At 41.3% G+C, this 12,274-nt stretch overlaps 1 protein-coding gene across 5 annotated transcripts in view; it reads left to right on the top strand.

Moving 5' to 3' along the window:
* Zfp808l3 (zinc finger protein 808 like 3) overlaps positions 1-12,274 on the top strand; it is a 37,041-nt gene that overhangs the window by 18,600 nt on the left and 6,167 nt on the right. For all 5 annotated transcript variants that reach the window (XM_087591806.1, XM_087591801.1, XM_087591805.1 and 2 more), the window contains 2 exons: positions 11,034-11,157; positions 11,352-11,412. In XM_087591806.1, the coding sequence (XP_087447932.1) occupies positions 11,034-11,157; positions 11,352-11,412 (185 nt within the window). The remainder of the gene's footprint in view (positions 1-11,033; positions 11,158-11,351; positions 11,413-12,274) is intronic.

Here is a 12,274-nt window from a genome sequence, read left to right as displayed (position 1 = left end):
CTTACAGGAGCCTGATATAGCTGTCTCCTGAGAGGCTTGGCCATAGCCTCACAAATATTGAGTTGGAGGCTCACAGCCAACTACTGTACTGGGTCCGGTGTCCCCAATGGAGGAGTTAAAAAAACGATTGGAGGAGCTGAAGGGGTTTGCAACCCCATAGGAAGAACAACAATATCAATGGAGCAGACCCCCCCCCAGAGCTCCCAGGGACTAAACACCCAACAAAAGTGTACACATGGAGTGACCCTTTGCTTCAGCTACATATGTAGCAGAGAATGGCCTTGTTGGACATCAGTGGGAGGAGTGGCACTTGGGCCTGTGAAGGCTTGATGATTCAGTGTAGGGTAATGCCAGGAAGGCAGGTGAGAGTGGGTGGGTTTTTCAAGGCACCTCAGAGAAGCAGGGGAGGGGCTATCTGATAGGGGTCTTCTAAAGGGGAAAGCAGGAAAGGTGATAACATTTGAAGTGTCAATAAAGACAATATCCTGTAAAAGAAAAGAAAAAAAAATATGGAATCTTCTACAGAAGATTCCTTGAGACACAGAGCATTCAGGATGAGGTAAAATGTACTTCAGGTCAAATAACTGCAGTCAGTTACTGAAACTGAAACAGGTGGACACTCTGAGGGATTTTTCTTATTGAAATATTTACTATGGGAACCCATCCCCCTTTTTTTGTGGAGGGAGCTCATGAGTTGATAAGAAAAATCTTTATCTAGGCCATATCTTCTGGTGGAAGCTTACGTATGTAAGGATGAAGATTGTAACTATTTTTCTTTTTCTTCCTGCCATACTCTGGTAAGAGAGATTACTTCATTTTTCTAGCATTAGAGGTTCCGTGTTAGGAATTCTGGTACATGCTGAAGACCAGCTGAGACATAAAGACACGACTGTATTCTTTTTTTTTTTTTTTTTTGGTTCTTTTTTTCGGAGCTGGGGACTGAACCCAGGGCCTTGCGCTTCCTAGGCAAGCGCTCTACCACTGAGCTAAATCCCCAACCCTGACACGACTGTGTTCTTGAACTTGCCATTGTTGCAGTCATTGTCTTACTCGTGGACAACATTCCATGAGACATTTCTCTATATCCACTTCATCCATACATAGAGAGAGCCATGCTTTGGGTTCTGTTCATCTGGAAAACCTCGGCTAATACAGATATGTGTTTTCACCTCCCACTGAGGAAGATGTGCTGGCTACCAATACTGCTCCACTGTGGTTTGCATCCACTTCCTGCTTTTTTCCCAGGGTTGTCTGGATTCTCATATTGAAAGAGCAAGATAAACTCCATTTCTGGGGAATCATTTTGAAGGGAAAGATAAACCCCATTTATCTCCACTGAGACAACCCTTTTGTATCCATTTGTAAGAGAGGCCTGATGTAAAAAACAGCCATAAAGCACGAGCTTAAGAATTAGACAATTATTAATATAAAGTCCTGAGACACCAGCTCTAGGAACAGACCATATAACCTAGAACAGATTCATAAAACCATACCCCCAGAGACCAGCCAGGGGATAACCACAAAAGATGGGAAATATCTTTTCTCAGAATAGACCATCTGCACTGGGCAGCCCTATTTCATTATATGGTTAGAAGTTCTGAAAGGCCCCGGGAGCAGGGAGACCCTCACTCAGGTCTCGGGATGATGCGACCCCCCAAGAACTCACGTGAGACTGTCCTTGCTGTAATAAACATGAGGTGTATTGATAGGAACCAGTGCACTGGGGTCGAGACTCATATCCCACGCAGCGGCAGTGGAGTTCGACCCTGAGAGGCTGGCAGAAAGGGTATTTAAAGGGAGAAACCACAACCCAGGGGCACAGGGATGACGATGACGTCATTGTAATACCAGTGAAATGTCACAAGGAGGAGCTTCCTGTTTCTCAAGATTGTTCTCTAAGGGCCGTATCTTTAGTCCTTTTATCTAGCTCCTGGGAGAGCAGGCTCAAGAAATGCGACATTTTACTCACAGGTAGAGGGCAGGGTCTGGAATTTGAGGTATTTAGGGCTTTTATAAACTTCTGACTGCTTTGCTGCATTTTTATTCTTTCAGTTCATGAGGAAGGCATGCAGACCACTGACAACCTGTGACAAATAGGGTCATTTGTCTGGGGTTGCCATTTCAAATCATGATTGACCCCTGAATGATGATTGTTTCTGCACAATAACCCTCTTTGTTTTTGTATACTATCAGAGTCTGCAGTCTTCAACAATTTTCAGACCCTTACATCGTATAGCAGATGAATATTAGCTACAATTTTCCTTATGCAAATGTGAAATTACAGAAACAAACATCATATTTTGTGTCCTAAAAGCTCTCTTTAATTATTAATATCCTTGGAACCATTCTGCCAAGGGGTCATGTAGTGAAAATTGGACTTTAGAAGCTATCCATCTTGATTCAAGGGGGTTTAGCATGAGTGGAGGAGGAGGGGCAGAAAGAGGGTGGTAGAAATGAAGAGGAAGGGGAAAAAGAACAAGAAGAGGAACAAAAATAACAAGGAGTAGGAGAAAAAGAAGATGAGGAAGAAGAGGAGAAGAAATACACCAGGAAGTGGAGGAGCAGCACTAGGAAGAGGAAGATGAGGACAAGGAGTAGAAGAAGGAGGGGAATAAATTCCTGCTTAGTGCTGGAAGACAGAAAGGTCGGCTATTGGAGGACAGACAAATGGGATACTGAAACACAAATCTTGCAGATCTAAAATGTGTCATCTCCTAGAGTACAATGATGGGCCAGAAATCTTGCTACTCCATGCCTTCACCGCACTCTAATCCTAATGGAGGTGCTCATGTCACTCAAGATTCACTGGCCATTCAGGGCGTTTTTAATGACCCTCCAATCAGGAGAAAAGGAGTGTTCTTCCGGGTTCTTTTGTTCCTGCTGCAAGTTCCACTCTATTACCGAGCAGGCTTGAGTGATTGGTGTGACATACTTTGAACTCTGCTGCTGAGTGCCTTACTGAACTGCCAACCCTGAACTACCAAGTCCAATCATGGTGAGCATGTGACCACTGCCCCTAACCTGAATTAGCAGTGGACTGAGAAGGGGGAGGCAGGGAGGTGGTCCTCCCATGCTTGGGCTTGGTGGGAACTAGCAGCCATCTTGTAGATTCCATGTGGTCCTGGCCATTAGGTGTTCTCATGTGTTCAGTTTGGGAGCTGCATCTGTGCAAAGCCTTTGTAGCAAGGGGTTTCTGTTAGAAACATCATGGGCAGGATGCCAAATGCGGAGACCTAGCTTCTCAGTGTCCTCCAGAACTTGTCCCTTGCCATTTAAAATCAATTTGGAGTGAATTTTGTGGGTGTTATAAACCACACCTCAAAGGCTGGGTAGCACTGGAATTTAATCTGTTAAGGAGAATCTATGATGTAGGATCTTCCAGTGCTTAGGAAATAGAGGCACTGTGGATTGCTCCGGTGCTGTTTGTATTTTGATGTTAATTCCACTTTTCCCAGAGGGGCAGCCTAGGATGAGGAGTATTCACATATTCAGGTGTCTTTCCTTGGAAACTTCTCCCCATTTTAACATGTGAAATATAGGCTAGAGCAGGTTATTGGGCTGGGGAGTGGAAGGTGGAGCTGAAAAGCTTTAGGGAGAAGGAGAGATGTGAGGGAAGATGGGGAAGGAAAATGGAAGTGAAGCAGGTGGCCTACAGCATGTGTATTGGTCCCCAGAACAATGGACTTGCTTTCTTGATTTAAGTTTCTAAATTCTTAAGATAAAGGGCAGTACCACAAACGAGTTTTAAAATTACCTATTTGAGTCATCGACTGTACTGTGCATTGCAGTAACAGGGAAAGGATTTGTATGTGGAGCAGGACTTCTGCCCTCAGAACAGTGCAGGAGGAACAGTGTCCTGTGTACAGTGCAGAGTGGAACAGGGTAGGCAACAGCTAGATCACAGACTAATTGAAGTTTAAAGCCTTCATCTGCAGGGCTCACGTTTATGAATAAAGTCCTGCCTGACTTAGGGTGTGTGATTTTGTAATTTCCTAACAAGTGTTAATTCATACCTTTTAATGTAAACACACAAGATTGGTGGGTGAGACTCTGGGACCCACTCCTGAAAGACAGTCTTACAACAGCTTCCAAGATGTTCCACGAGTGGACAGTAGGAAGGAGAAAGGACCTTTCATTAGTGTTTTCTGAGGTCTCTGTCCTTGGCGTGGGGCGGGGGTTGCGGGGTAACTACAAACAAAGAGGATCCTGTGTATGAATTGACATCACTGACAACTTCATGTGGAAGTGTGGATCACAGGAGACCTGTTTTGTCTCAGTTGCTTGAACAGCATACCTCCAGTAGGGGAGATGCTAAGTTCCTAAGACTTAGCTGTGTGGTTCAAGCTAATGAGGGATATGGGGAGGCCGAGCAGTCACACACACCAGTGGGAGATAGCAAGCAGTGTGTTCTAGGATTCCCCTTAGACACATCCATTAGGAAATCTGAGGGAGATCACAGTCCCACCGTGGTGAGTGTGAGGACCCCAGACCCCAGACCCCAGACCCCAGACGTGGAAGAGTACACTGGTGGATCTATCAGAGTCTAATGTGTTAGACTAGGATGAGCTGTGATCCACACTGTTTTGTTGGTATATGTGTTGATCTGGGGAGATGCACTGGGCTTTCTTTCCTTAGTGAGAGGGCATTCCTTGAGGAGGGGAGAATCTGGATTTCTAGCCATTGCTGTGTTGCTGCTACTTTCTCTATGCAGTGCACACACTGAAGCTTACAGTGTGTGGTACACGGACTTGTAGGGAATATTGAGGTCCAGTTTGTAGAAGTTCCAAATGAAATAACTCGACAAGATCAGTAGGAGTGAAATCAAAGTTTGTGGCTTATCCAGAACAAAAGGTGGTTACAAATGACCATCAAGTGCTGAAAGGAAAGCATAAATTGAAATGCAAGGAGATTATCACCTTTAAACAGAAGATCCTTTCTATGGACTTGAAATCTTAGAAGATGCCATGAGAGTAACACGCTTTCCTACTAACCCTCCAATTAATGGAAGGAGTAGGCAAAGTGATCCCTAGTCCCAGTAAAAGATTCTACAACTGTTATTCATCTGTGATGGGGTCCAGCCCAGTTTAGAAGCAAGACTCAATAAGACCACTTATTTCTTGTGGGTTGGAAACAAGAAGGATGCAAAGGTCATGGATGCTTGCTCTGTGGTTTCAATTGAGCACTCTTCCAGCCATCTGTGTTCTACAGAGTCAGAGCCCCATTGATGAGCCTGTTGAGTTCATTACTTGAGGTCATGAGGATGAAGCTTCAGTAGTATTTCCTGACCACATGATGTTGAGATACAAAACATGAGTCATCTGCTATGGAGAGCTGCATACACAATGTAGAAGTAACCAAAACAACAGCTATGTTACAAGTTGCCCCTTAAAATGTAAGCCACATATGTCTGAGACAGAGCCATGGGACTTGCCTTTGATCTGCAGGTTTCTTGCTCCATCTACTGATGTACCCATCCCTGTTTATTGGAATGGGAAGTGATATTCTGTGCCATTTTTGTCTTTTATTGTATACTCTTTGTTTACCTTTCAAATGTTGTTCCCTTTCCAGATTCCCGGACGTAAGCCCTCTATCCTATCCTCCTCTCCTTCATTATAAGGGTGTTCCCCACCCCAACTACCGTACCTTCCCACCCTCCTGACTTTCCCTTACACTGGGGGTGGTTCACTCTTGGTAGGACCAAGGGATTTTCCTCCTATTGTTGCCCAGCAAGGCCATCCTCTGCTACATTATCAAGCTGGAGCCATGGGTTAGTTCATGTATAGTCTTTGATAATGGTTTAGTCCCTGGGAACTCTGTTGTTGTTATGGGGTAGCAAGCCCCTTCAGCGTTTCCAATCCTTTCTCTAATTCCTTCAACAGGGATCCCATTCTCAGTTCAGTGGTTTCCTGCTTGCATTTGCCTCTGTATTGTACATGCTCTTTCTGTGCCTCTGAGGAGACAGCTATATTTGGCTCCTGTCAGCATGCAGTTCAGTGAGTGCATACCATGTGTATTTTTCTGTGATTGGGATACATCACTCAGGATGATATTTTCTAGTCCAATCCATTTCCCTACGAATTTAATGAAGTCAATAATTTGATAGCTGGGGTCTAATTTCTTGAATTCTCTGTATATTTTGCATATTAGCCTTCTATCAGATGTAGGATTGGCAAAGATCTTTTCCCAATCTGTTGGTTGCCGTTTTGTCCTATTGATAGTGTCCTTTGCCTTACATAAGCTTTGCAGTTTTATGAGCCCCATCTGTCGATTCTTTATCTTGGAGCTTAAGCCATTGGTGTTTTGTTCAGGAAATTTTCCCCAGTGCCCATGTGATCAAGACTCTTCCTCACTTTTTTCCTATTAGTTTGAGTGTATCTGGCTTTATGTGGAGGTCCTTGATCCACTTGGACTTAAGCTATGGACAGGGTGATAAGACTGGTTCCATTTGCATTCCTGTATATGCTGACCTCCAGCTGAACCAACACAAATTGTTATAAATGCTATCTTTTTTCTATTGAATGGTTTTAGCTTTTTTGCCAAAGATCTAGTGACCATAGGTGTGTGGGTTCATTTCTTGGCCTTCAGTTCTGTTCCACTGAACTACATGCCTGTCTGTGTACCAATTCCATACAGTTTTTATCGCTATTGTTCTGCAATACTGTTTGAGGTCAGAGATGATTCCCACAGAAGTTCTTTTATTGTTAAGGATAGTTTTCGCTAACCTGGGTTTTTTGTTATTCCAAATGAATTTGCAAATTGCTCTTTCTAACTCTATGAAGAATTGAGTTGGAATTTTGATGGGGATTGCATTCAATCTGTAGATTGCTTTTGGGAAGATGGCCATTTTTAACCTATTAATCTTTCCAATCCATGAGCTTGGGAGATCTTTCCATCTTTTGAGATCTTCTTCACTTTCTTTCTTCAGAGACTTGAAGTTCTTTCAATTGCTTGCTTAGAGTCACACCAAGGTATTTTATGTTATTTGGGACTATTATGAAGGAATGCCTTTTCTCTCATTTCTTTCTCAGCCTGTTTATCCTTTGAGTAGAGGAAGGCTACTGATTTGTTTGAGTTACTTTTATACCAAGCCACTTTGCTGAAGTTGTTTATCAGGCTTAGTAGTTCTCTGGTGGAACTTTTGGGGTCACTAAAGTATAGTATCCTATCATCTGCAAATAGTGATATTTTGACCTCTTCCTTTCCAATTTGCATTCCCCTGACCTCCTTTTGTTGTCCGATTGCTCTGTCTAGGACTTCGAGTAGTATGTTGAACAGGTAGGGAGAGATTGGGCAGCCTTGTCTAGTCCCCGATTTTAGTGGGATTGCTTCAAGTTTCTCTCCATTTAGTTTACTGTTGGCTACTGGTTTGCTGTGTATTGCTTTTACTATGTTTATGTATGGGCCTTGAACTCCTGATCTTTCCGGACTTGTGTTGTGAAGGGGTGTTGAATTTTCTCAAATGCTTTCTGAGCATCTAATGAAATGATCATGTAGTTTTTTTCTTTGAGTTTGTTTATATAGTGGAGTACGTTGATGGTTTTCTGTATGTTGAAACATCCCTGCATCCCTGGGATGAAGCCTACTTTATCATGATGGACGATCATTTTGATGTGTTCTTGGATTAGGTTTGCAAGAATTTTATTGAATAATGTTGTGTCAATATTCACAAAGGAAATTTGTCTGAAGTTCTTTCTTTGTTGGGTTTTTGTGTGGTTTGTGTCTGTTTGTATTTTGTGGAATAGTTTGGACAGTACTGGTATGATATCTTCTATGAAGGTCTGATAGAATTCTGCAATAAACCCAACTGGTCCTGGGCTCTTTTTGGTTGGGAGACCTTTAATGACTGCTGCTGTTTCTTTAGGAGGGATAGGATTGTATAGATGGTTTAGCTGATGCTGATTTAACTTTGGTATCTGGTACTTGTCTAGAAAATTGTCCATTTCCTCCAGATTTTCCAGTTTTGTTGAATATAGGCTTTTGTAGTGGGATCTGATGATTATTTTAATTTCCTCAGATTCTGTTGTTATGTCTCCCTTTTTATTTCTAATGGTGTGAATTTGGATATACTCTCTGTGCCCTCTGGTTAATCTGGCTAAGTGTTAATCTGTCTTGTTGATTTTCTCAAAGAAGCAGCTCCTGATTTTGTTGATCTTTGTATGGTCCTTTTCGTTTCTGCTTGGTTGATTTCAGCCCTGAGTTTGATTATTTTCTGCCTTCTACTCCTCTTGGGTGTATTTGCTTCCTTTTGTTCTAGAGCTTTTCTGTGTGCTGTCAAGCTGCTGATTGATGTATGCTCTCTCCTATTCCTTTTTGGAGGCACTCAGAGCTATGAGTTTTCCTCTTAGAACTGCTTTCATAGTGTCCCATAAGTTTGGATATGTTGTGCCTTCTTTTTCATTAATTTCTAAAAGGTCTTTAATTTCTTTCTTTGTTTCTCTCTTGTTATTATTGAGTAGAGCTTTGTTCAACTTCCATGTATATGTGGACCTTCTGTCATTTTCTTGTTATTGAAGACCAGCCTTAGTCTATGGTGATCTGATTGGATGCATGGGATTATTTTAATCTTTTTCTATCTCTTGAAGTCTGTTTTGTGACTGATTATATGGTCAGTTTTGGAGAAGGTACCATGAGGTGCTGAGATGAAGGTATAGTCCTTTGTTTTAGGATGAAATGTTCTATAAATATTTCTTAAGTCCTTTTGGTTCATAACTTCTGTTAGTTTCTCTATGTCTCTGTTTCATTTGTATTTCCATGATCTATCCATTGATGAGAGTGGGGTTCTCCTACTATTATTGTGTGAGGTGCAATGTATGCTTTGAGCTTCAGTAAGTTTTTTTTTTTTTAATAAGAATGTAGGTGCCATTGCATTTGGAGCATAGGTATTTAGGATTGAGAGTTTGTCTTTGTGGATTTTTCCTTTGATGAGTATGAAGTTTTCTTCCTTATTTTCTTTTATAACTTTTGGTTGCAAGTCGATTTTATTCGATATTACAATGGCTGCTAGAGCTTGTTTCTTCAGATCAATTGCTTGGAAAATTGTTTTCCAGCCTTTTACTCTGAAGTAGTATCTGTCTTTGTCTCTGAGTTGTGTTTCCTGTATGTAGCAAAATGCTGGGTTAGACCTTCTTTCTACCTGTCGTGTTTGTTGTGACTTTATGTTAGAAAGACTATGAGTCTTTTGCCTATATGCATGAATATACACCTTAGTTGTGTCTAGTCCTCAGAGTAGCCAGACAATGGTCTGACACCTGCTGAAAGTAGGATAATGGATAGCTGTGATCCTGCTGTAAATAGAAACAATTCACCTCACTTATTTGTAGGACCTGCAAGAGCTCTTCCTGAAGCATGTATCCTTTTCACTACCCTGCTTTAAGTTCCTGACAGGTATACTTCCAGTCCCTGCCCTGGTTCCCTTGTATGGGGGAACAGTGTCACACAATAGAACACACACACACACACACACACACACACACACACACACACACACAAATATGTTTATCCTGACTTATGTTTCATCCAAGCTTCTCACAGCTAGTGTGTCCTCTCCATTACTCTTTTCTCGACGCTCTATATCTGCCCTTAGCTTAGTTGCCCAGTTACCTTTTCATTGCTCACCACCATAAAACTACTCTCAGCCTAATTGCATTTCTAATCCCCTACCTGGGGTTGCGGGCAATGAACACTCCTCTGGACATCTTACATGGTTGTCGCTTCTCTCGAAAGCAAGACAAATCTCTCTTTTCCTGTCTCCTGCTTCTCTTTCCTCACCTTTGGGAACCTGGAATTCTCACCTTTTCTACCCTTTCCATTGGCTGCTGTCAATGGATCTCGATCGATCAAAGTCCAATTAGAGACAAGGAACTGCATAATTTACATGCAGATTCCCAGTCAAAGCATGAGATCCATGCCCTGTACTTCACTGCTGAGCCCTCCATCCTGCACTGTGTTGTTTACATCTAATCAACTTTCATATAGCTAAGATTTTCTTCTGCCTAATTGTAAAGTTCTTTTTTTTCCCCCGGAGCTGAGGACCGTACCCAGGGTCTTGCGCTTGCTAGGCAGGTGCTCTACCACTGAGCTAAATCACCAACCCCTGCCTAATTGTAAATGTTTAAACATATATTCCCTTTTGGGTTTTTCTTTTTTCTTTTTCCGGAGCTGGGGACCGAACCCAGGGCCTTGCACTTCCTAGGTAAGCACTCTACCACTGAGCTAAATCCCCAGCCCCCAAGGCAAATGGATTCCAGTACTGAAGCTCCTAGGCTACCTCCAGCTACATACCATCCAGGCCTCTTTTTTTTTTTTTTTTTTTTTTTTTTGAGCTGGGGACCGAACCCAGGGCTTTGTGCTTACTAGGCAAGCGCTCTACCACTGAGCTAAATCCCCAACCCTTCCCTTTTGTTAATATCTTGTTAATGTTACAATTTGTACCTGTGGACCTCAGGTTTCCAGAAGATGACTACAGAACTGGATTTTATGTATAATTCTCTTAGGAATTTAAGGAAAAACCTGAGGTCTTTCTATATTTCTGGTTTGGTTAGTCAATTCTGGTAGAGGATACAGGGTCTTACTATGTACCTTTGGCTGTTCTAGAACTCATTATATACCCCACACTGGCATCTGACTCAATGTGATAATTCTGCTTCTGTCTCCTGACTGCAGTGTTAAAGGCACAGGACAATAGACCCAGCTTTTAACTGATTTTTACAGTCAGTAATTGTTAGTGTTAATACAATTTCTTCGATGTGTGGTAAGCACTATTGATCTTGTAGAGCTTGTGTCCTCTTTACATATGTAGGTGTCATTTCACTAGAAAGGCTACACCCTATTGAACAGGCTGTGAAATGACAGGGCTGAACCTCATTAATACATTTCCTACAAGTATGTATTGGTAGTTACAGTAGAACTTTGCAGTCAAGAAATAAGTCTGACAGTCCCCATAATTATATGAACACATTGTTTATGAAGAATACATGCCCAATGTTGTCTCTATTGTGCTTTCTTTTGTACCCATGTATGGGATACTCGAGAAGACAGTGACTTATGAGGATGTGCATGTGAACTTCACTCAGGAAGAGTGGGCTTTGCTGGATCCCTTCCAGAAGAAGCTCTACAAAGATGTCATGCTGGACACCTACAGGAACCTCAATGCTATAGGTAAGAGTATAAATGCCCTTTCCTGTTTTAAAATTGGAGAAAACCCTTCTTTCTTTTGAAGCACTTCTGTAATTTCAATTGAGATGGGTACAGAATTTGGTGAGTAAAGCATGTATGACTTTCAGATTCACTGAACATTGTAACTTACATTTTCCATAATTTCCATTCATCGTTTTTCTCTTACTCTATTTCAGGCTTTAATTGGGAAGACCAAAATATTGAGGAACATTGTCAAAGATCTAGAAGACAGAGAAGGTACTTCTTATATGCAAGCTCATACAAATATGCCTCTGAAGAAATTTTAATGTGTGCTGAAAGTTTGAAAGTAAAGCAATAGTGTAAATAAGAACTGCTTTAAATATATTGGTGATCGATACATGATAACAAAACCATGGTATTTCATGTGCTTTTATCTGATTTGTTTTTGCAATGCAATTTTTTAAGAAAGTGGACTTGGAAACAATGCCTTAGTGTATATCACCATTTGAAAGACAGCCCTATTACAACTACACTGTACAACTGGCAGTACATTTCTGCTAATTTTGTAAAAGCTCCACATGTTGAATAGTTGAGAAATACATGTCGAAAAGCTTCTAATAAGCTTATTCAGGTATTAATAATGATATTGTTAGATTTAGTGAAATTGGCAGATTATTTGTTGTAAGAAGAATGTTGTGCATTAACCTCCATCCCTATATCACTTCTCTATGAAGAACAAAGTGTTAAATTATGTGAATGCAGTGTGTTCATCTTCCTTTCATAGATATGTCATATAATGAACACAATCCATGTATGTAAAAGGGATTTTGAAGGAAACAATGTACCTCTGTCTATCTATCTATCCATTTATGTATCTATCTATCTCTGTCTATCATATCCATCCATCCATCCTTCCATCCATCCATCCTTCCATCCATCCATCCTTCCATCTATTTATCTTTCTACCTATCTTTCTATCTATGTATCTCAATCTTTTTCTGACACTCTCTCTCCCATAACAATGAGAAGATATATAGTGAGTGGCTGTTATACTAGACTGTTTCTACATGATAAATGTTTTACAATTAATGATTTTTCCAACTTCATTGGCAATACATATGGAACCGCAATTTGTAAT

The sequence above is a fragment of the Rattus norvegicus genome, chromosome 17, assembly GCF_021556685.1.
Source record: "Rattus norvegicus strain SHRSP/BbbUtx chromosome 17, alternate assembly SHRSP_T2T, whole genome shotgun sequence".
NCBI classification, from domain to species: Eukaryota; Metazoa; Chordata; class Mammalia; order Rodentia; family Muridae; genus Rattus; species Rattus norvegicus.
Note: the sequence above shows the minus strand (reverse complement) of the source record. Positions and strands in the feature narration are given on the sequence as shown.